This window comes from Anoplopoma fimbria, chromosome 10 (genome assembly GCF_027596085.1).
Source record: "Anoplopoma fimbria isolate UVic2021 breed Golden Eagle Sablefish chromosome 10, Afim_UVic_2022, whole genome shotgun sequence".
NCBI classification, from domain to species: Eukaryota; Metazoa; Chordata; class Actinopteri; order Perciformes; family Anoplopomatidae; genus Anoplopoma; species Anoplopoma fimbria.
Genome location: NC_072458.1, coordinates 10,191,250 through 10,215,596, shown reverse-complemented (window position 1 = coordinate 10,215,596; position 24,347 = coordinate 10,191,250). Strand labels below are relative to the sequence as shown.

At 41.9% G+C, this 24,347-nt stretch overlaps 1 protein-coding gene across 1 annotated transcript in view; it reads left to right on the top strand.

The window, feature by feature from the left end:
- sdc2 (syndecan 2) overlaps nucleotides 1-21,743 on the top strand; it is a 45,854-nt gene extending 24,111 nt beyond the window's left edge. Inside the window, exons 2-5 of the mRNA XM_054606448.1 lie at nucleotides 13,200-13,314; nucleotides 13,994-14,166; nucleotides 16,441-16,570; nucleotides 19,270-21,743. Coding sequence (XP_054462423.1) covers nucleotides 13,200-13,314; nucleotides 13,994-14,166; nucleotides 16,441-16,570; nucleotides 19,270-19,433 — 582 coding nt within the window. The 3' untranslated portion in view covers nucleotides 19,434-21,743. The remainder of the gene's footprint in view (nucleotides 1-13,199; nucleotides 13,315-13,993; nucleotides 14,167-16,440; nucleotides 16,571-19,269) is intronic.
- The last annotated feature ends 2,604 nt before the right edge of the window (nucleotides 21,744-24,347 follow it).

Genomic DNA, 24,347 nt, shown 5'->3' with positions numbered 1-24,347 from the left:
TTGGATTGGTCCAACGGAGCACCAGAGCTCGCCGGCCTGGGAATCCTCAGAGCTCCTTCTCGCCCTGAGAGCAGAAAAGAGAGACAGTTACGGTTCATGAGGCTGGATGCCACAGCACTGAGGTATTCTCTAAATAGGCCCATGTTGAAGCCACATGAGCGCCACATCGTCCCCCCTCCCTCTTTGAGTTCTGGCAGCGCTGAGGGAGAAATTTCACAGCGGGAAGGTTTACATGAATTTTACATTAAATCCGATCAGGGCCTCCAGAGAGCCACTTGACAGAATCAGTCAGCCTTTAATTAGAGCGGTGAAATATTCAGCGGTCTGAAATGAAGTAAATCAGTTGCGATATGTGTTGCAGCATGTGAGACGCTCTCACAGGGAAGCATAAATACAAAGCTGCTGTGAGAGCTGGAGTCTTCTTACTCAACTAACTGTCACAGTTTTGGTGTGCGGTTGCATATTCCATTGTCACTTGCGTGAGCGTCCAAACACGACCGGACAGGCAGCGATGAGAGCGAGGCGAGCACCATTGTTCCCTCTCGCCTGTCAGTGATCGGTCAGCATGTGTCTGTTTTTCTTGGAAACCGTGAAATTGACTTTCATCCTGTTGGGAAGCAATACTGCATGGCAGGAAGTCATAGCCTCTCCATGTTGTGTCTCACTGGCCAGTGGGGAGGAAGAAACAGAGGAGCATGTGATGCTGGTTCAAAAGCAACATGCCATGGCATAGTTCTCCCCACATGGACTGTTTACATGGTGCAGAGTTAGATTGATGTACAACTACAGGTGACTCACAAACTCTCTGCTTTTTACCCATTTGTTAGCTTTGAAGTCATAATAAAACCCCCAGTCCACCCCTACGGCCAGAAAGTATCAATTTAGTTTAAATTATAAGATTTGACTTGAGCTGCTTCATTTTGGAAGACAGAAGAAACAAGAGTCCAATATAAACTAACGGATCTGTGAGGCCGTACTGAGGCAGACATGTGCTTTGAGATAAATGCTAACATGATGCTAACATGCTCACATGACGAGGTAATATGCTGATGTTCAGTAGGTATCCAGTTGTTATGCTAGCGCTTGCTGACTAGCAGGAATTTGGTCATGAACTTAAATATTGCACTTTTTGGATCTGATGATGGATTTATTTAGAAACTTAAAATGTACCAAATAATATCATAATCCATCAAATAGTTGTCGAGACATTTAACTAAAACCCTTGTAGTGGCGCTAAAGGAAGAGTCAAGGGATAACAAAAACGTCTGTAGAAAATGGAGTGGTGTCCGATGGCTGTTAATTTCAGTTTGGACCGAAGTGGCATTAGCATCCCCAGAGCCGAAACATCATCCTTGCTTGTGAAAAAATGATGTGAATGTTCTTGATTCACTCTTCCTGGGCAGAAAATGTCCGAGCAGTGAGGAGGTAGCTGATCTTTCATATATTCTAGAAAGTCAGTGTAATGGCTCAGATGGCTGACACATTCGTCGAGCAGCAGCACTCACAGGAGGGTCTCCTGCATTCATTTGCCTTGCAGTCTCGCACCGTTTACTTAATCTTTATGGGGACATAAACTTGTGCTAATGCACCAGTAAGAGTGAACCATGTGAAAGGTTTAATATTCAGGATTTATCTTAAAGGGCACTAAATGATATTTGGAAAAAGAGAAGTGTCTGGCTAATAATACCTCTCTTTTAAAACGCCATGGGAGCCCAAGTAACTTGATCGCTGGTGAAGACATTCAAACAAGACAAGAGACCCAGATGTTTTTCCTCAGGAGCTGGCAGGCCAAACTAGGGCTAAGTTATTATTGGACTTGGATTTGACAGGAAGTAAAAGAGGATTCCTAGAGGAAGCCCAGGTTCCTCTGTGTATGATGTGGGGCTGTTGAGTGACACAGAGCAAGTGTTTGGGAACATTTCAGCAAAAAAAGAAGTACACGAGTTGATCTAATACTGAAAGTTGGTCACTTTTTTCTTACCAAAACCAACTATTTGTGTCTGTCTCTCAGTACTTTTTGAGCTCCCTGTGTGGTTCTCAGCCCCAAGCCCATTAAAACTGGTGAAGAATAAATACTTTTCTTTTTTTAAAGGGGTTTTCATCAAACAGCTGGGCAATGTAGTCTGTAGGAAACACTTCAAGAGTAAATAGTGTTTTTATCCAGGACTATTTTTCAACTGTGGCTAATCACACATTTGGTGTTTCGGTTTTGAGTATTTACGGCAGCGGTGTGGTGTGTGTGGGATCAACTCAAAAATAAACTACAGAGCCCATGTTTAATGTAATGTGTGGTACATTGATGTGTTTCTAATAGTTTTTGGTCAGATGAATACGCTAAATCAGGCTTTAGCTACATGGCCACTTTGTTTGTAAGATTCAAGTCGCAGTTCGTTTCGACCGACAATAACATAAATACAGATTATCCCTGGACTTGTATTTTAATTGTACATCTGTGTACATCTCTCATAGTGGTCCACCTTCAGTTTGAGGAGACGCAAGTTGCACGCAGCAGCGCTGACACCCCTGGAAGTTTTGAGCTGGAAACCCCTCCGGCTCCTGCCAACCCCCTCATGGCGGGGTACGAGCCCTGTGGAATGTGGCGTAAGCCTTTCTATGTCAGACGACCGTTTGTTTTGGAACAGGAGACGATACGAATCTGAGCCGAATGCACCCACACGCTTAGCTGGGGAGGTGCCGAGGCAACGTGATCTAACCCTTTAGGAGCTGTGAGGGGGGGGTGGGGGTCAGGATGAAATTTCCATAGGATGCATCTCAGACTTCGTCAAAATTACCTGAAGCTGTTGTTTTGTTTTGACTTCATGCAATGTGTTTTATTAGTTCTTATAAATATGTGATTTTAGAGGAATAGTCGCAACTGTGTGAGATAGGTAGGATATCCGCAGGTGTCGTACATCCTGAAATGCACTCTTTGAACTTCCCTGAGTTATAAGGTCAAAAGCGGAAACTCTTGTGTCGAGTGTGGAGGCGACTTCCATAGAAGTAGGTGTTTAAACCGTAAATGTCAACTCGAGACTATGGCTCTTTATCTCAGTCGCGCTCTCTTTCGTACTTCCTCTTCACTCTCTGTCTGCTTCTCTCTCTCACACACACACACACACACACACACACACACACACACACACACACACACACACACACACGCACACAGCGACCGTTACCCGCCCAAACAACTCAGCTGGAGTTGCTCCAGACCTTACGGGCTCCGAGAGAGTTTGATTTGTGTTGACTTCCTGCAGGAACTCCCCCTCTCTTCAGCCCGCGGCTCAAAGACTATCAATTAGTTCCTTATTATGATCCCTGGGAGGGCAATAAAAGTTAGAGTGGGTTCAAAGAGCACAAAAGCACACACACACACACACACACACACACACACACACACACACACACACACACACACACACACACTAACCGTCTTTGGCCTGTGAGAGTTCCAGTTTGGACATCCTCTCCTACAGTCCTGTAGGTGGCTGTTACGGCCTGCTGTGCTCCTGTTTACATTTTCCAAACAATGCTCACCACCCACAACCATGACTCAGAGACCTTTTTTTCCCATCTGTCTTGCCAGTTGTTGTTGTTTTTTTTTCCAGTCATCAGCATCGTGTCATGGGACAAATTGAATTACTCCTCCTGTCCTGTATTTTTCTCCACCATCCTGTTTCCAGCTGTTATTCCTACTTCTTCCATGGAGGCAGCAGCTGTCTGCTCTGATGCTGCATGAATTCATGGAAGCCAATTTGTCGCCCTACATAGCCACCAAACTCTGACTCGTCTGGTCTAGTCACTCTGCTCCTACTGTCCTCTTCTCTTAACATAAGGCAGAAACAATAGTTATTTTGAGTGGTGTTTTTACTGCATAAAAATACACATGTGAAGGTTTTTCTCCAGATGACATCCTCAGTGTTCCTCAACATAAAAACACAAGAGTCTCCTGGATATTTAACTGACACTTTACATCAGTTTTAATTATTTTCTCTGTTTCTGAGAAAATTAGTCTTTTGTCAGTTTGGTGCGGTGGATTGCTCTGAATGTCATTTTAATGAGCCTCAGCCCGTGCTGCCTCATAAATATGATGAAGAGGGCAGCCACAGGAAACACTTTGGTAGCAGTTGGTAACTAAATGCAGCACTGCTTCTTTTATCGAACATTAACCAAGAATCTGAAAGCTAGATTAGGAAAGCAAGGGTTGGTAATGTTCTTTTAAAAAAGCTGTTTTGTTATATTTGTTGAAATTCCCTTAACAACCCGACAGCAATCCATAAATACAATACTGTGACAAAAAAAGAAAAAGATCTGGTATCTGTGGCACAAATGAAATGATTGGATGAGCTATCTACCTACAGTTTACATTCATAATGAGCATTTTGAATTTTGAAATGTTTTTCTTCGCTAGATTTAGCGACCTTTTCAGCTAGTGCTGCTAGCTACTTTCAATAGAATAGAGTTGGCATCACTGAGCTAGGTTTTTAAGTTAGATATTCTTTTATCTATCTTATTATTGCTTGTTTCTCAACATTACCAGCCTCAGCTTTAATTGATCAAAACTCTTGAATGCATTATCAGGTGTCTACACAGATTGTAATATTTTAAATCAGGCTACCATTATGTTGTGCACTAGGTTTGATCAAATACATTTTTTGATTGTGATGGGTTTATTTTTGATGAATCCAGCTACTGTGTTTATTATAGTATAACAATTTGATGAAAAAACAGGATATCTCGGACACTAAATTGCAATAATCAAAACTGACTCACCTAAAGAATCAGTGCATTGTTTCTATGTCGAGGAACACAATATCATAAAAAGAAAAAAGTAAAACCAGCAGCTCAGACCACTTGGCAACTACACATTTACACCTAGCTACACTGTGCCTCTCTCTGTCCCTTTTTCTCCTTCTGGTCCTCCAGATGGAGTAGGGAGACATCTCTGATGCTCCTCTCAGCCCATATTCCCTCCTCTCCTCTGCTGTTTTTTGATGGCCCAGTCTGTTGTGCAGTGATAAAATCCAAAGGATGCCGTGGGATGCCGTGGGAGGGGGGTTAAAGGAGCTTTTAGAGGTAGTCTGGTCGGTCGACAGCAGAGTGAAACGGAGCGTGGAACAGTTGCTGCCTGCTAGACTGTGTTGTCATATCGACCTTGTGTATGGATCTGTGGATGGCCAAGTAGAACAGATGGAACGAGAGACGTCAGGATAAACAGCCACCTTTGCTTTGTTAATTAGGGATTAGCAGGTTCGGGCTCTCTCTCCTACACACACAAACACCTTCCCCTTCACATATTATTGAGCTCTCTCATAGATGCAGATATTTGTTTGCCTGGTTGTGATAATGAGACCTGATATCTTTCACGGGACAGAACAAAGACACACTCCACAATCTACTGCTTTCACCGTATGCAAATGAAGAACCTTGATGCTGTGAAAGCTAATACACCTGAACAAGTAGAGGCAAAGAGCCTTTAGCGTGCTGCTGCAAATGACTGTCGTGAACAAGGGCAACTAGAGAAAACAATCATTAATTATCAATTATTCATTTTGTCAAAGCCGCATCTTCAAATAGCTTTTTTTTTTGTTTGATAAACAGTCCAAAGTCAGACACATAACACTCCGTAAATCTACAACTTGTCGTCTCACATTGATAGGATGTGCTAGCTGTTTTCTCCCCTCTTTCAGTCTTCGTGCTAAGCTAAGCTAAGCTAACTGTCTTCTTTTATTTAACATTAATATCTGCAGTACCTCACCTCTGAGCCAAACAAGGGAGCCTGAATGTTCGTATGGTTCTGTTAATTGTAGCCTACTTAAAACAATCAATCTAACATGAAAGACTAGCGTTTACTCTGTGTGACTTATGAGAGGAAATGAAAAGAATGATGTTTATCTCTTCTAAATGACTCTTCAAAATGAACCTATTCAATATTATACAAGGTGATGCGGGAAATGGCAGTAAAAATGGGGAGCAATGTTTGTAGATAAGAAGCCTTTTTTGAATTGGGCAAAAACAAAATAAAAAAAGTTTGGGAAACACTGATGTACGGTAACTCTCGATCGTAAGTAGATTTTTTCTAAAACATTGATCTACTCCTTTAAGAAACTGGAACAAGAGAATATTAGGCATTTTTTTGTTTGATAAATGAGTCAAACAATATATCAATTTGAAAAATGTTGTTGAACGCCTGTCCCATCTCCTCGACAAGGAGAGCGAAAGTGTGTTCGTTGAAATACAAGAATAGAGGCATGTTTTGCAAGTGAAATGACGACTGTGCATTTACTGTAGATATAAATATAGAGAACAGGCACAATGCCTTATATACAGCGAGTAGCAATGCTTGGAAAACATGGTGGGTTGTTGTTTCCCTCTCTTGCGGTTCTTTCTAAGCTCATTGCAGTTCTGAGGCAGACTTAAGGAAATAGCTGAGAACCAGAGACGACAGCAGACCAACGAAGGAGGATCTGAGACGCTGTCTGCCTGCCAGCCCCCGTGCACTTATTTTCCCCTTTTTCTTCTCTCTGAAGTCTGTGTTATGATGTGTGTGTCTGTGTATTCCTCTCACGCCTTTGAGATGTGTTAGCTGAGTGTGTGTGTGTGTGTGTGTCCCGTGGGTGCTTTCATAGACACGCAGATGTTCAAGTTTATGCGTGTGTGTGTGTGCATTCCTTTGAGGAACACCATTTCCCCTGGCCTGACTCTGAGTTGAGCTAATATTTGTTGTGTAAGAACCGAGAGCCGTGTGTCAACAGGAGCCCAGGGTTAGTTCAGATGACTCCAAATGTATCACCTCCATCCATCTCTTATAGAAGGGAGAGAGAGAGAAAGAGAGGGAGGCAGGCAAATATTACACAGACACACACATACTGTAAGCACATACAGACCCAGAGCCTTTCAGGCCCCGCTAGGCATGGACATGGTGATTTTGACAGGCTTTTAGCAGAGCAACCTCCAGGCTACGGGATTGTCTGCAGCAGCGGGTTATTTCCCTCCCCTCCCTCTCTCTTTTCTCATCCTCTTCCCCCCTTTTTGTCCTCCCCCCGCTCTCTCTTTTATCTCCCACTCTCCTTTCCTCGGTCCGCCCCTCTCTCAGCCTATTCTTTATCGTCAATGTTTTGTCCAGTCTTGGGCTGCAGCTCTTTATGTCAAACTGAGAGAGTGGCGGGATGAGACAGACAGACAGAACAGACAGAACAGACAGAACAGACAGACAGACAGACAGACAGACAGAACAGACAGACAGACAGACAGACAGACAGACAGACAGACAGACAGACAGACAGACAGACAGTGTGGAAGTGGCCCTCCCAGCCGGCTTATTAGTTCATTAGCGGGCAGAAGTGCCAGTAACGCAGCTCTTGGTGAAGTTATTAGAGAGCACACATCGCTAGCTACTAGCTCATTATGGCAGCTCGCCTCCCTTCTCGTTCGCTTTCACTCGCATGTCTGTCCCTTTCACCGTCTCTAAGCTTAGTCTGACTATGTAGGATCTGCTTGTCAAGGTGTCCAAATGAGGCAGTCTGTGTGTCTGTGTGTGTGTGTGTGTGTGTGTGTGTGTGTGTGTGTGTGTGTGTGTGTGTGTGTGTGTGTGTGTGTGTGTGTGTGTGTGTGTGTGTGTGTGTGTGTGTGTGTGTGTGTGTGTGTGTGTGTGTGTGTGTGTGTGTGTGTGTGTGTGTGTGCAGGCGCAAATACCCATATGTGTCCTCGCGCGTGTGACTGTGCGTGGAAGGATTTACTAGTTATTCACCCAAAAGGATGGAAAGAGCCGAATATTCGACTGTAACTAGAGTTTTAAATAAAGTCTGAGCTCTGAGGGGAGTTGGGGGTGGGGGGGGTGCAAAAACGCTTTGTTTGATCTGGTAAGGCAGCAATGATCCATGGGTATTTCCCTCCCCACTCCATCAATGCAGACTTATTATTAAGTCTGTTATTAACTTGTTTTCATATTTCTTCTTTGAAATTTAAAATCGTATTATTTAAAGGTTCAAATGATCAGTGGCTGTTAAAGCGGGAATTCAGACCCAAAAAGAGCTGCATTAAAAATGGGTTCAAGGAGGCTTGTTGTCTCAGTTTAATTGTGACGCCATGAAATACGATCCGGTGAGTTCAGTTTGAATCGGCGACCCCCGTGTTATAAATGCCTGACCTAACAGTACAAATAAACATGTTTATGTTCATGTTTCAAGGTGGCGACGGACGGAAATAAATTGTTTTTATTACCATTTTAAAAAATAGAATGAAGTTGCATTGTATTGAGGCAAACGCTGAGGTTGTGTTTTCTCATACAGGGCTTAAGTGTAACATGTAAGAAATGAGGCACAAGGTCAGAGTCTGCTTGTGCTTCTTATTTCAGATACTGCCTTTACAGTGTGCTGCTGCACACAAAGGCGACGCGCGGCATTGAGAATGTGTGCCTTTATATTTATATTTATATATTATATATATATATATATTTATTATATATATTTATATATATATATATATATATATATATACACGCTGTACTGCACACAAACTGTTAGCAGCCTTGATGTCTCCTTCTCCCTATGCTCCAGTGCTCCAAGGCCTCTTCTCTCTGAAGCGTGATCGCTTTCTTTTTCTTTTCTTTAACCCAGTGCTAGGTGCACAGCTCGAGCTCGGAGAGTGACACTTGTCAAGGCAGGGCTAGTGAAAAGTAAAGCCTCATTTATGAAGAGCGACTGAGTGCGTCTTTGATGTGTGTAATTCCCAGGGAAGGTTCTGTATTTGATAGCGGTTGTCATAGTGAAGTATTTGGGAGCCTCTACCGGGCTGTGCTTTGGATTTTGGATGATTTAACACGGAGGCAAAGCAGTGAAAATCAAAGTGCTTGTATCACTGATCAAGTTTGGTTTATATGCAGGCACACAGAGGAGAGGTTAATAACCTTAACCTTTTTAATGTTAAGGTTCTGCAGGTCTTAAAGTTTTTATTTCCACTCTTTCACAAACGTTAATATCACATTCACCTTTAGTTTTAGTGAATGAGGACATAGAAAATGAGGAAAGGAGCACTGCTTTGATTCCTTAGGAGCGGTGAGTCAGTAGATTTTTGGAAATCTAACATTCATAGCCAGAAAAAAAGACAAATAGCTAAATTAGATATTTCCAACGGGATCCATTTTTACAAGCTCCCTTCCCTGAATCACAAGTAACCCTGCAGTATATCTGATACTTGATGTTTGAACTAGAGCAGCCATGCCATAGACTTCTGCGAGGCTGCATCCGTCAGCTGACTGGTTTTGGGAGTCCACTTTGCTCTACTTGTCTGTGGATTGATGTCTGGTTCGGCTCGTGGTCTGTGATAAGGGCCGATGGTAGAGCCTACCTGTAAATGTGACTGATGAAGAGGAACAAGTTTATCAGGGCTGCTGTGTCTGCGCACAGAGGAGTGTGTGTATAGGTGTGTGTGTGTGTGTGTGTGTCTGTGTATGTGACAGAGAAAGTCAGCTCCAACAAGTTTACATTGTGTACACACGTGATAGTGCGTCCCTTTGTGTCAGATAAAGTCAGTGAAGTTTATCAAGGTCAAACCTCCTACAGATCTGCACTGATTAGGTGTTGCAATACTTTGTTCAAAATTGTTGAAACATGGCGACTACAGTGGAGTCAGCGGACTCAAACATGTGCAAGTCTTAAATGAAGAGGGCCTGTGGACACTTGTTTATCTCGGTGCTAAATCTGAGAGGCTTCTCACTTTTGGGTTTGTCCTTAATGCAATGTTAAGGAAAAGTTTGACATTTCGGAAGATACGCTTATTTGATGAGAGTTTGATGAGAAGATTGATACCACTCTCATGTCTCTATGCTAATCAGAAGGAGCCAGCTAGCTTAGCTTAGCACAAAGACGGAAAACAGGTGGAAACAGCTAGCCTGACTCTTTAGAAGGGAGCTCACTGATTAAAACAGCAAAGTTGTTGTTCTTGTGTGGAGTAAACAAATATGATATATGTTAATAAGTGAGCTTTAAAGGTGCTGGTAGATGGATTTTGTCAACTTTACGACAGAACGTTTTCTGGCTTTCTTTGTAATCTGTGAGAGTAAACCGAACCTATTTGGGTTTTACGAACTTTTGGATCGAACAAAACAAGATATTTTCAATATTTGATTAATCAAGAAAATAATTTGATAATTAAACGAGGCTTCAGCTGCAGCACTTATTCTGTCTTCTTGGTTAAAGGAAGAACATTTAAAACTATAATTAGTGATCTGCTTGTGCATCACTATGCATATCATCCATTTATTCATTTAACAAATCAGGTGAAAGTGTTTTCATTATAATTATAATGTCTTTGAAACCTTTTGTTTAATAGGCCCGAGGGGATTCAAAGCTTCATTGTTAATACTTTTGGCTCTTCATGCATGTCTTCACACGTTTCCCATGTGTGTGTGTGTGTGTGTGTGTGTGTATGTGTATGTCCGTTTATATGCTCAATTGCTCGCTCTAATGTATGTATAATCAGCAAATGAGCGAATACTTGCATACATTTGTAAAACATGTCCACTCATGTGTGTGTGTGTGTGTGTGTGGCCTCTATCTCATTAGTGCCCTTGGTCACCATTTGATCTGTGGCCTGCCCTCCTCTTGGGTCCATTGTGCTTGTATCGCCAACGCATAAAGACCTGTGGACCGGTGAAATGGTTCGGCGGGCTGTTTCGGTAGAGCGGGGGGTTTGTGTTTGGAGGAGACGAAGGCCAGAAAGGTTAAGATAAAGTTGCTTTGAACAAATTCCCTCCTTTGATCAGGCAGCTCAGCGGTGAAAGGCCTTTCTAACAGAAGTCAGAGCCAGTTGGGAGAGGGGGGAGACGGAGATCCGTATTGTTCTGTTTCATCTCGCCTCTGTCTTTCTTTTTGCTCTTTCACACTGTTGTTCGCTGTGTGTACTCCCCACCTCTTTGTTATGGAGAGCGCCAGGCCTCCGTCTCATTACTCCACACAAACACACATGTGCAAATACAATGACTTAAAAGCATTACTGAACACGCTAGCGTTAGAATAGCGGGTGTAATTGGAAATGTTGAGATGCAGCGGGGACGTAACTGAGAGATGGCATTTTTCTCTGTTCTTTCATGGAGGGATTGAACAGAAAACTAATCTGCAGCTAGGGATTCACAGATCTGACTTTTTCAGTTCTGATAACTGTACGTGGGCTTTGGGTATTGCCCGGTACAGAATACCGATTCCATAACAGTGTTAAATTAATAAGCTCATATAAGGATTGGCTGTCGTTGAATTCTTATTCATGATACTTCAATTATCAATCATTATTGTCATTTATCAAGCATTTTATGCCATTTATATCTTTATAAATATAAATAAATCTAATATATTTTGGTTTTGGACTGCTGGGCTTTTTAAATTGCAGCCAGGGGAAATGAGAATGCTGAAACCTAGACAGTTTATATCAATTACAGATTTGAATACACTATAAGATGTAGCAGACAGACCTACTTTCTTTTCCCCTGTCCAAAACATTATTTTTCTTAATTTCTAAAAATCCACGTTTCTATTTTTTCTCACAGCATGCCTCTTCTTTGCTGTTAACAAAAAAAACACTTATTTCCTGTCAAGCCAATTGATTATATCCTTCAATCTAACGTCATTCCGCCCTGGGTTTATCAGCACAACATCCTTAGAGCAGACCTCGAACTGTAGCAACCAGATTAATGGTTGCAATACACACACACACACACACACACACACACACACACACACACACACACACACACACACACACACACACACACACACACACACACACACACACACACACACACAGATGATATACTATTGTGGGGTCTTTCTTTGTACTCTTTTTTTCTAAGCAGGACTATCAGTATAGAAGGGGCAGTACAGCTGACCACAGATTGGTGTATGGGAGTTGAATAGATGTTGCCATGGATGCATTTATAGCTATTCTAGTCACACACACACTCAACAGCAACATATAAATAGTTCCATGTACCACACAAGGACTTTGTATGTGTTTGTATAAGTGTCCAACATACATCAGGCTCTTCAAGCCACTTTGAGTAAAAAAACCAACAATTTTCTCGTCTTATTTCTTGTTATGATCTCAACTTACACACCATGAGAGGAGGTGCTTTTTAAACAAACAGGCACTGTTAGAACTGTGGTCTTTTCAGCCAATCACTCCATTAAGCTGAAACACAAACATTCCCACCACTCAGGCTTGTTGTCTCGACAACAACGATGCTGTGGGACCGGCTGCACGTTGTGATTGGACAGTCACCTGGTCTTCATTTAAGTCCTAAAATGTTGATGTGTTTTCAGCCCCTTAAGCAGTGTGGCTCTGGGGAAGGCAATGTTGGTCTGTTCAGAGCTTTGATCAGGACTAAAAATATATTTCAACTACTAATGGATGCATTGCCATGAGAAATCGTACAGTCATTCAGGGTCCCAAGAGGATAAACCACCATGACTTTAGTGAACCCCTGTTTTTTTCCTTTAGCGCCACAATCAAGTCAAAGTTCACACTTATCCAGTGAAACGTCTCAACATTTACTGGATGGATTGACAATTCATTCCATACAGTTACTTGTGGTCCCCAGTGGATAAATCCTAATGATTTTGGTAAACCCTTGACTTTTTCTCCTCAGATTTGTTTATGGCCAAATAAACTGCAAAACTAAATCTTTTGTATTATTTAAACAGTAGCTTTTATAGCTCCAATATAAAACACAGAGTGATGTTTTAATACTAGCCACCTCCCAGGCATACACTCGGCTAAACATTTGTGTCTGCACTTGGCAACATTTCTTACTTTGTAGCAAATACAACAGACAGGTTGTTATTTAGACGGCGTTGGCTGCACAGGGCGCTTAATGATACGAGCTTTGGATTGCTACCCAAGAGGATTTTATGTTTGTCAATTAAATAAATAATCACAAGCGAGGTGTACGTTTCAAAGCAAAGAGAGGCTGTGGTAAATGATTTAAAAGCCCAAATAAAAACTTAGCCGCTAGACTGTTCGATTCACATCAAGCTGTCGGTGGTGGAAACCCTGAAAAAGTGAGCGTGTGCTGTGTGGAAATAGTCGGGGGGGGGGGGGTGTTCACTCTGATGGTGCGATGTGCTGCGGAATTAAAACGTTTACACAGAGTTGAGTAGTAAAACCGACGCATGTCCTCAAAATCTTGTCATCTTGTTGTTTCGCAGATAGCAGACGCAGCCAAGACCTCCTCTCAGGGTGATGACTTGTACCTGGATGACACAGGCTCAGGAGGTTACTACCCTGAAGACGATGACGACTTTAGCTCAGGGTCTGGTTCAGGTAAGAACCATTAAACGCACACATACTCTCACCGCATTACTCACTTGCAAGCTCAGCAGACAATTACCCAGAGGTGTGATGACATTCATTTTCAAGTCTGCTGCGGGTAAGTTTTGGGAACAGTTTTTCCGACTTCCTCCCCCCTTTCTCCCATTCTCTTTGTCTATTCTTCCTTTTACCGCCTCTCTCTTTCTCTCACTCGTTGCAAGATTGCTTTGTCGCCCAGACTGCCGCGGGCCAGTCTGCAAATTTTACATGTCTTTTTTTTATTAGCTCCTCTACTCCACTTGCTTTAAGCACCTTTACAGCCCTCATTCATCCGTCAAAAGTAACTCCTCTATCAGTGTGAGTTGTATAGCTGCAGTGAGGGAGGGTCGTGTTAGGTAAAAGGAGACAAGACTGTGATCAATAGCTCTTCCAATACTCTGCCACTCTCTCTTCTATAGGAGATTCAAACAGCAAATAATGCATTCAAATGAAATCCACAGAGTAAGAAGTTAAGTAGAACAAACGACAGTGAGTGTGAAATATTGATAGCATGTGCGTCCATATTTTGTCTATTAGCAAATACGCACAACATCATCTTTACGTAATGTTTACAGAGAACCCATGTTTGGGCATTCTACACTCTTGCCTTTTAATTGAAAGACATTATTTCCCTGTTTTCCCTTTCTCTAAGGTGGAGGTGAAGAAGTGGTGGAGGAAGCAGTGACTGTCAGTATGGTTTATATCGAGCCCAATGCAGCAGAACCCACCCAGGACGCCACCAAAGATTTCACCCCCAGGGTGGAGACAGCCACGGTCAGAGAAAAGACCAGGGACAGCACGCCCAGGAAACCATTCAGAACAGAGGTAAGTGGTACAGCCTGACCTATTCTTAATTTACAGCTATTAAGTTCTTTAAATTCTCACAATGATGTATCGGCCTATATACATTTTCTTCACACGACCATTAACAAACATTTTTGACCACGCTCCATTAAACTCTTACCGGGCAGTACATTTTACAGTTGAAAAAAACCCACTACCGTCTGGTGGACAATCTACGTAATAGTGATCGTGTTTCAGAACAAATCTTAGAAATGACTGTACTTATGCAGCTTATCCGATATATCTGCAGTAAGCAGTTCAGGCTGTTGTAAGTATCCAGCGATACTGTTGATATGATAACAAAGAAAACCTTGTTTGTTGTTTAAACCAGCTTGGGTGATCAGATGGCTAAATATTTGGAGATGGCAGAAGCTGTGACTGTTGGAAATCAAGCAATAGTTTTGACAATTTTGTAAAATACACTAATTCACTCTCTTACTCAGATTTAGACGAGAAGATCAACACCACTCTCACTTTTGACTGTTACATATGAAGCTGGAGGCAGGAGATAATTAGCTTAGCTTAGCATAAAAGTCTCAGTCTTTGTATTAAGCGACACTAAAAATTGCTTGGCTGTAGTTTTGCATCAAGATATGACAGTCTCAGCAAGAAAGCAAAGAAGCATCTTTTCCAAAATTTTCAAGTGTTTCTTCAAGTAGAAATTCTGTATTTGACCATTTATGTCATACTTCTGATATGGCCACATGTGTTTATGCTCCAACTTAAGCACATGGCGCTCTGAGCCTCCTGAAATTCCACAATCACAATTTTTAAAGTACATTCAAAAACTAAAAGTATATGAACCTATTCTGTTATCACACCCAGGGACATTTTCAACTCATGCTTTATGCTTTAGGTGTGTAATATCAAAATCGTGGTAGCTCCTTTTTAACTATCCTGACTCAACAGAGAGCGACGCAGTGTCTCAGCGTGTCTTCAGCTGACCCAGTCTGTCATCAAATCCTCTGTAATACTAGGGGCCATGAGGTTGCTCTCAGGATAAAGATCAAGTGCTCACGTCAATTCGCAATGTTTTCGCTCCATTGCAAATTATGGGGGATTACATCTCTCTCGGACATAATCACATATTCTGGAACCATCCTAGATCTCACTTCTGTGGGATGCACTCTTACTGTACTGTGTTGGATACTACATCTGTTGGGGATTAGTCGTCAAGGTCTCAGCCCCCTAAGCCAATCCTACCTGGCTCAGTTCCACTTTTTCCCCCCTCATGCTTCTGTTACTACTCCCTAAGGCAAAAAGGACTGGCCAAGTTCCATTTTGGTCCTTTGCAACCTTCTCTAGTGTTATTGGGGAAATAAAAACATGGGATACATGGGCCCATATCCATTCCAGATACTTTGCTTCTTTTCCTAGACTAACTACTTTTTTGAGCCTTACACTAATATTTTTTTGCAATCTGGATTTGTTCCATTTTTTTTCTCTGGAAAGCCTCTATAGGTTTCACTAGCCAGGTTCCATTTGGTTCCCCATTCTCCTCCTTTGACTGGACCACCATGCTAAGTGGATCAGTGAAACCTTCCCTTTTTTTCTGAAAGGAACATTTTTGGAAATACACTGATTTGATTCTCGTCACATGGTTGTACGTTCAATTTGAAGCTAGAGCCAGCAGTCCGTTAGCTAAGCATGGCATACAGATTTGAAACAAGCGGACAGCTAGCCTGCTTCTGTGCAAAGGTTTTAAAACCAGCACCTCTAAAGTTCACTAATAAACATCTTATATCTTTGTTGTTTATATCTTTTTTTGTTGTGGGTCCTTGGCCAGGCGCAGTGAAATAGTCCCGCAAATAACTCCCTGTAAAACCGCAAATTGCTATTTTTAAACATCATTTTTTGAAGAGATTGAACCAACAGGACATAACATGTATATAAGAGTTGCTAGTAGGTGGGCAGATTTTCCTACCTTTGGACAGAGCCAGGCTAGCGGTTTCCCTTTTTCCCTCTTTATGCTAAGCTAAAATAACAGGCTGCTGGCTGTAATTTTCTATTAACAGATTAATATGAACATGAGAGTGGCATTAATCTTCTCATCTAGCTCTCAGCAAAAAAGCAACAAGGCGTATTTCCTAAAATATCAAGCTTATTTTCGAATATTAACAGTAGTGAGGAATTTTGGGATTATGCCATGACACCTGAATGAACACAAGTCATTTAAACACACAGACAAGGAATCAATAAACGTTTATCAACCTTAATCTTTCTTCTAACCATCCTGTTTTTCTTCTCCTCACCCAGGCACCAGTGCCAGTTACAGAGGACATCCAGAGGAACCAGATGACTAGTACGACTAGTGCCCCCGGCTCCCCCCAGGAGGCCAGTGAGGTCCGCACTGAAAACCTCTTCCAGAGGACAGAGGTGTTGGCAGGTATGTGTCACAATAAACTGCAACAGACTGCTATAGGCAGGGTTTGTTACTTTTGGACTGTTTCTAGCCTTTATGCTAAGCTAAGATAACTGTCTCTTGGCTTTAGCTTCAAATGTATTGTACTGAGAATGGTATCCATCTTTTCATCCCTCTACAAAAAAGCATATTTACCAAAAATGTCGATGTATTTCTTTAAAATTTCAGCCCCATAATAAGTGTAGCCTTTTAGTTTCACATTCCACCAATAAATGATTGGATGCATTTTGGGAGCGTTTATATAATTTGCCTTTTAATGTTTCTCAAATTCATATACGTTACAACATGTCAGCATAGTTCTGGTAAACAGCTAAGTCTTTAAAAATTCAGGAAATAATTTCTCCGACCTAATCCACTTCACAAAAATAATCTATTTAATGAACTCCATCTGCACCCCTCTGTGGGACCTTGTAGAGTTCACAGCGTTGTGGGTGTTTCAAGTGTATCGCTTTGAATAAATGAAAGATGGTGGAATTATCTGACTGGAAATCTCTGTGCTCTCTGATGTCGTCTCTCTCTCTCTCCCTACGTATCTGAGGCGAACACTGATTGGCACCTCACTTTTACTTTGTTGTGATATCCATCTGGTGTTGGCAATATGCAGAAACAACATCAACAAGGACAAATCAGGACGTCATCATGAAGGCTCAGCTCACATCTCTCTCCTATTGATAGTCTCATTTCATCTTTTGCACATTGTTCTATGAGTTTGACAGAAAAAAAAAAAGAGTATTACCAGTAGAAATTCTTTGGATACTAAATATATATATTTATTATACCTGGGTCACCGCTCATCTCTTCCTTCTATCCCTGCTACCTCGTTCTCTTTACCCTTTTTCTAGATTATAACCATAACTCTTAATTTCCTGTATGACTTTAAAAAAAGGAATTGCCCATGATCTCATTTTATTTATTTGCTCAGCATTGCGTTACTGTTTTTCTGTGCTCAGCAGCCCCCTTGTTTGCCAGGATCTTTGCCCATGGGGCTATGGGGCCAGTCAACATGTGGCAACCTAAAGTGGAGCAGAGGGCAGATTGTAGCACCAGGAGAGACCCTAAATAGATTAGGAAGATGTAAAGACAATCATACGGGCATAATTGGGAGTGAGATGGAAATAAGACCATGTGCCGAGTTAGGAGCATTACTGAGGAGAGTCGGGTCAAAGCTGGAGGGGGGCGGGGTGTTTCTTAATACAGCTTGGCCTGATTTATTCCCATTTCTGTTGATGTTTCAACACTGTGGCCCTATTGGTTTACAATTTGTCATTCACATTAAGTTAAGACAAACAGAGTGTAGAGTACGCACATCCAGAAAACAAATTCAACAGAGCAAAGTTTCCATGTAATGTAGACTTTTGCCTACACATATTACTGATCCAATACCAGTGTGTTTAATACAAAGAAAACATATATTACTGAGAAAACATCTCTTTTAAACAACCGTGTTTATTCAAGTTTCTCTATTTCAAGATTACATTTGAACGTATCAGGATAGGGTCTGATATGCCCATTACTCATTTTTACTGAATAGAGCTTGAACACATCATAATGTAACCCAATGCAACCTACGTTGCTGGTAGCTGTTAGTTCTGCTATTAAGCCATGCAGGGCTGTGCTGTCCACTGGCTACTAACAGTTCATGAGAACCACCTCTCATCCTACCAATTTCAACACAGATTTGTTGTTGTATTAATAGTTTGCACATGTGCAGTACAGATCGGGAGGGATATAAGGTTCAGTTGGCAAGTGACCCGTGTTGTTGTTCCTGTGTAGCGTAAATCTGCTAATAAATGATCTGATAGCGTGATGTAGGATAGTTGCATTTATTCGAGTACTTGTCAATACCCGATTCAGCAATTGTGGCTGTATCGGAGGTCTATTCACATTTCTCTTGTAGTAAAAATAACAATTGAAGTTATTATGTATAAAATGACTATGCTGAATTTATCTTTTGTCAGAAACTCCACTACTCTGGTCATTTATTTTTATTTTTTACAATAATCAAATCAGAACTCCAGAGCAGAAAAAGGATTTAGTTCAAGTCATGCTGGACTAGTTGTTGTTTGTTTGTCCTCATTGGATTAATTTTCCCGACTGTTAGGCAGCGGAACCAATATCATTTCCTCTTGAGCCCCAGTCGACAGTCACTGATTGGAATACAGACCATGTCCAATCAACCACCATTGGCACAACACGGCTCTGTGTACCAATCAAGGATCGGAGTCTTGATATCCCCTAAGTGGAACAATAACTATTAAACTCACCAACAGGACACGCATTAGAAGAAGTGAATCAGACTGACAGAAAATGATTGTCTTTGTATCTCTCGAGACAGATTGAGGGTTTCGCCATTGACATGAAGTAACCGCATTGATTTCAGCTTTCAGCTCAGACAGTTTCCACTTGGTTTCACCACATTTAAGCCCTCAATTGTGATAAACCGCCGGGGAATTGAATTAGTATTGAAATTTGTTGCAACAATAGCTCATGCTAAAATTCGTAATGGATTTCACAAGACACAGTTGGCCTCAGCTTAACTCATGAGCAGTGCTTTCTTCAGGACAAAGTGAAGGTGTCCTTCTCCGTGAGGACACACAGTAGACATTGATTTGACTGTCTGAGCATTGATGGTTACCTTCCCTTTCTGTCTCTGCCTCCCTCAGCTGTTATTGCAGGCGGCGTGATCGGCTTCCTGTTCGCCATCTTCCTCATCCTCCTCCTGGTCTACCGCATGAGGAAGAAGGATGAGGGCAGCTACGACCTGGGAGAGAGGAAACCCTCCGGCGCCGCCTATCAGAAGGCCCCAACCAAGGAGTTTTATGCATAAAAACCATCCCGCCATCAGATCGGCCAATCGCGAGCGACTGTCAAAAAAACCGCAGTCCACGACAACAGCGAACCTGTTCAAACACAACAAGAAGCAACGACAAAATGTTTTTCAAGGTGATTAAGGAAAAAAATAGCATAAAGAAAGCTTTTGCATAGAGTATTGTAATTAAGACCTTTTCTTTCTTCTTAAAAAAAAAAAAAAAAAAAAAGAAAACCAAGCATTTCTCATTTGATGGCAAATCTCAGTGTATTTAAACATTTAAAAACAGAAAATAGAAAAACAGGATCAGTAAAGGCGAGGAAACTAATCGCATCTGTCTTCTGAGCGGTTTCTAGTCGCTGACTACTTTTAATTGTAGCAGTATGTTACTTGTAAAGAAAAAAACAATTTAAAAGTGGAAATAATTGAATATAATTATTCTGTATCAATCCTACTTTCATTTTTTATTTTTATTTTGTCCTAGCATGTCTGTTGTTGATCTCTAAAGGTGTACTACATTAATTTATCTTTTCTCTGATGTTTAAAAAAAAAAATTGCCTTTGTAGTTTTGATGAAGCTCTCCGGTCTTCATATTAACGCTGTTAACGGTCAATGTAAATGTTCTCCCTTCAGGTTACAATGTTTATTATTTGCTCTCGCATCAGTTTTTTTTTAGTGAGCGTTTCATTATGTCCTGTTTATTTGTTTGTTCTCTTCTCATTTTAGCCTTTTTTTTCTCTTCTTTTCAACAGCGTTTTTATTAACACACCAGGAACAGGTCTTTAAAAGATTTTTAAAAAAGATAAGCGCGTCAGGGCTCGAGGAAAAATTGCAAATCTTGCTTCTGTTTGGTGTCTAGCCAAACTTCTCAGCTATTTAAACGCGTTCTGTTTCACATTGCACATTCACTGCTCTCTGCTCCCACACTGCTGTCGTGCAGCTCTGAGCTTACGTGAGGGGTGTTTGTGGGGCGACGTTTCTTCTCCGCTGATTGTGGTGCTTTTTGACCCATCGCCACCTCCCTCCCCATATGTGTCCCCTTGAGTTTAGTGATTGCACCCTTTCACCCACAAACATCGCCCCCCTCACCTCACCCCTCTCTCTGTTTACCCTAACCTCCCTTGCTCCCACCATTCTTTTTAATCAGATTGGAGCGCGGCCAGTCGAGTTGTCAACTGGCTCTCTTTTCACTCTACATGGAGCCACGAGCGTCGCCTGGCTGTTATAGTCCCTGTCCCGGTGTTGATGCTCTAGGCCCTAAGATCAGCTCACCGAAGGGCCGCTACTACTTGGACGCAAACACACCAGGGCCAGGGCCCGATCCCCACACAACCCCCTCCCCTCTAGAAACGTATCTTCTCTGTGAGGGATTGGTAAATAAGGCTGCACAGAAAATGTAAGACTCCAGTGTTGTGTCTGAATAGTCTTTGACAAGACACTCGCGTAGAGGGCTACTCATGTTTTTGGTCGGTGGTGGCATTTCAGAAGAGCTCCTGTCGAGAGATTGGGCTGTTTACCAGGTTTAAAACCTGAGCTTAGCCGAATACAAGGCCACGTAGCTACATTAAATGAGAACACAGCATTCGGCCACATGACTTTTTTTTATTCTTACGATACGTCGACACAAACTTTCTCTTAAGGGTATGAAGGCGTTTTGTCCGGCAGGTTTGTGAAGTTGCCTTTTTTTTGTCAGCTGTACAGTAATGTGAAGTAGATGCAGTAGATGCTGTCACATGATCCTGACCCCTAACACCACCCACCTGAAGCCGTACATCTCCATCCTTTGCCATTCGTTTAATCTGCCCATGATCCCCATGTTGCCCACTAACCATCCTCCTCTCCCCGTCCCTGTTGTCCGCTCTCGTCACATAGCACCTAAGGTACTGAACCATACTGAAAAACCCAAAGACTCACAGTATTTCTACTCTCTGACCCCACCCCCTCCACCATGGCCACATCGTGTTGTTTCCTCATTCTCTTTTTCGTCACTCTTTTATTTTCTTTTTTTTCTTTCTTTCTTCTCTCTATTAGAGATCTGACCTTTGAGTCCAATTGCTTATTAGTATATGAAAAGATATATAAATATATATAAATGTATATTCACAAATGTTTTAAACCTTCAAAGTGCCTACCATTTGGAAATGTACTTGCTCAAGGTGAGCACGAGGCGGGTGTGTACACGACGGAGGGGTGTAAACGACTTGACTGGCATTCTGTGAGCATGGATGACTGTAATGGTAACTTTTTTTTAGTCTTACAAAAGCTGACAGTATTGTACCTATAAGTTGAAACAACACTACTGAATAAACATTGTGGCCTAATACCCAACCGCTTGTGCCATCTTATTTTGAAATCAACCTTTTCTTTTTTTTCTTCACCACCTGTTGATTGTTAATTTACCAAGATATTTAATTGATTAAAATGGCTTTAAGTTTATATAGGTTCAGCTTTTTCATGAATATACACCCTTGGGAGACATGTCTTGGGACTTGTTAACAAGTTTTTAGTTTTTGTCCAAAGTTGACAGCAGACACCTCCTCCTGTTTGTGTTCAAGTTAGATAAACAAGGAACAGCATTTTAATTAGGCTTTAGAGATGCTGTTATGGGCAGATTTTTTAAACTTTGGACAGCTGGTTGTCTCCCCTCGCCTCCAGCCTGTATGCTAAACTGAGCTAATCGCCTCCTGGCTCCAGACTTAACGGACAGACACTGGAGAGCAGTATCACTCTTCTCATCTAAAATCTCTGCAAAAAAGGGAAATAAGCACAGTTCATAAAATGTTGAGCTATTACTTTAAAATTCTTAAAACCGCAGTCTCATATTAGTCAATCAATTAGTGTGTCATGCTGCTCTGTTGTAATTACGGGGAGTTTGTGGCTGTAAATGTATAGTTTTTTTTCCATTCCATTATAAATACATTTGAGCAAATGTTCCTCCTGGGATCTATTACCAAGTGTTTTGTCTAAGAAGTTGAAAACAGGCGCCTTTCTTCACGGCTCATTAACCTCTTTTTAAAAGCAAAAATGTCTCAAACAAAGTGCTCATTTGGTTAATTATTCAAAGGTAGGACTTTCTTACTAGAGTTGCCCTTAAGCCCCCAAAACACCCCCAAAGCAAAGCCGCCCTCTGTATCTCAGGATATCTCTGTATTTATAGAAAGAACAGAGAACATTTAAAAATGTAGGGCTGCCTTTAATACTCTGCAGCACATTCGCTCTCTTAACCTTACTTAAAGTCTAAGGGGATTATCAATGTGCAGATGAGTAATCTGCATGTGGTAATGTGCTCCACCATATCATTTGAGTGACCTAATCTCCCCCCGTTACAGAGGGAGATTAGAGTAACGCTGGGGATTAATCTCGCGCAGGACTGCACATCTTGAGTGAAACGAGAAACCGGTGAGGCTGATGTGAAGCTCTGACTAAACTCTCCGGGGGGGAGGGGGTCCACTCTCATTAACAGCTTTGCTTATTTAGAGTTATCACAGAAAACACATCAGGGCTTGTGACCTAACACGCTGATGGAGTCGACTTGTTTCTCAGGACTCGCTGCGCTGCTTGTTAGGAAACGTCATTAAAAAATATCTGCTTTTTGACATTTGATCCATGCTGATTTGGGATTATACAGGCTGCTTCATCACAATGGGGTTATTCATACTCCAAAACAAAAAGCCTTCATGTGTGCAAAAAAAAACCCACCTTGTGATGTTCTCTTTGATGATGAGAAAGGAGAGGAGGAAGTGAACGTGCATGCATCAATGCATATTCTAAAGATTGTGTGTGTGTGTGTGTGTGTGTGTGTGTGTCTGCATTAGTGTGTCTTCTCTTGTATCTAACCTGAGGGGAGGCGGACCACTGAGGACGGGATAAAGCTTCACCTATGGCTCTTGATATGTTGTTTTAAGTGAATACTCCTCTTTCTGCCCTTTTCTAAGGATTCGGGTCACTATGTTCCAATACGGTATGTGATATTTGCCCAGAGGCCGTTTGTACAAGACATCCCACCAGGATAGGACCCATTCAGGGGGGTTGGGGGGTGGGGGTAGGGGGTAGGGGGTGGCGCAGCAGGCAACCAATAAGAGAAGACATTTATATTGAAGCTGATGCAGCAGCCAACATTTCCCAATCCGTCTGCTCCACTCTGTGCTGCCATGCTGCATGTTTTTGCCCTTTTAGTCTGCAGTTTGTGTCAAAGTGCAAACCGGGATTTATGTGCTGTTTGTGTTTTGTCTGGTTAATGTAAGGGGTCGATATGTGTTTATATGGAGGAGAGAGGATAAATGTAAACCCAACTCAATCTAAGATAAAAGTGGGACAGCTTTTAAAACACTTTTAATCCTTCTCTTCTTTCTTTCTTTCATTCTTTCTTTCTTTCTTTCTTTCTTTCTCTCACTCGGTTGCTCAGTTTCTATCTTTCCCCTTTGTCTCTTTTTTTTTCATTCTCCTGCCTTTGTAGCTGCACAGCTAATTCAATAAAGCTGTCGGCCATCAACTGGTAGTCAGCGCCAAACCATGCAGAAACGTCAGGGAAATGGCGTCCAAGGTAAACAGGCTGTCAGGCCTCATAAGATCTCATGGCTAGAGACTAAGCCTGGGCCCGACCGGGGTGGACATGTTGCACCTCACTGACCCAAACCCAGAACAGTGGCAGAGCACCCCGACCCAACACTGCATTGCACCAGGATGGGTGCGCAAGCCACAACCTGGAAAACATAACTGATGATTATAGCATGATCAACTTCATCATACTATAAGCCCTCAGTCTCAACACTACCAGCTGCAGCCACTTCAAAACAGAGCAGTTGTTTTGAATCTCATTGCATAGAAGTGCATTCAACTGGAAGTGAGGTATCCATAGTTATCAAAACAGACAACAGGCTGAAAATATAGAAGCAAGGTCGCACTAAATAAGAGTTAGTGTCCCTATTATGC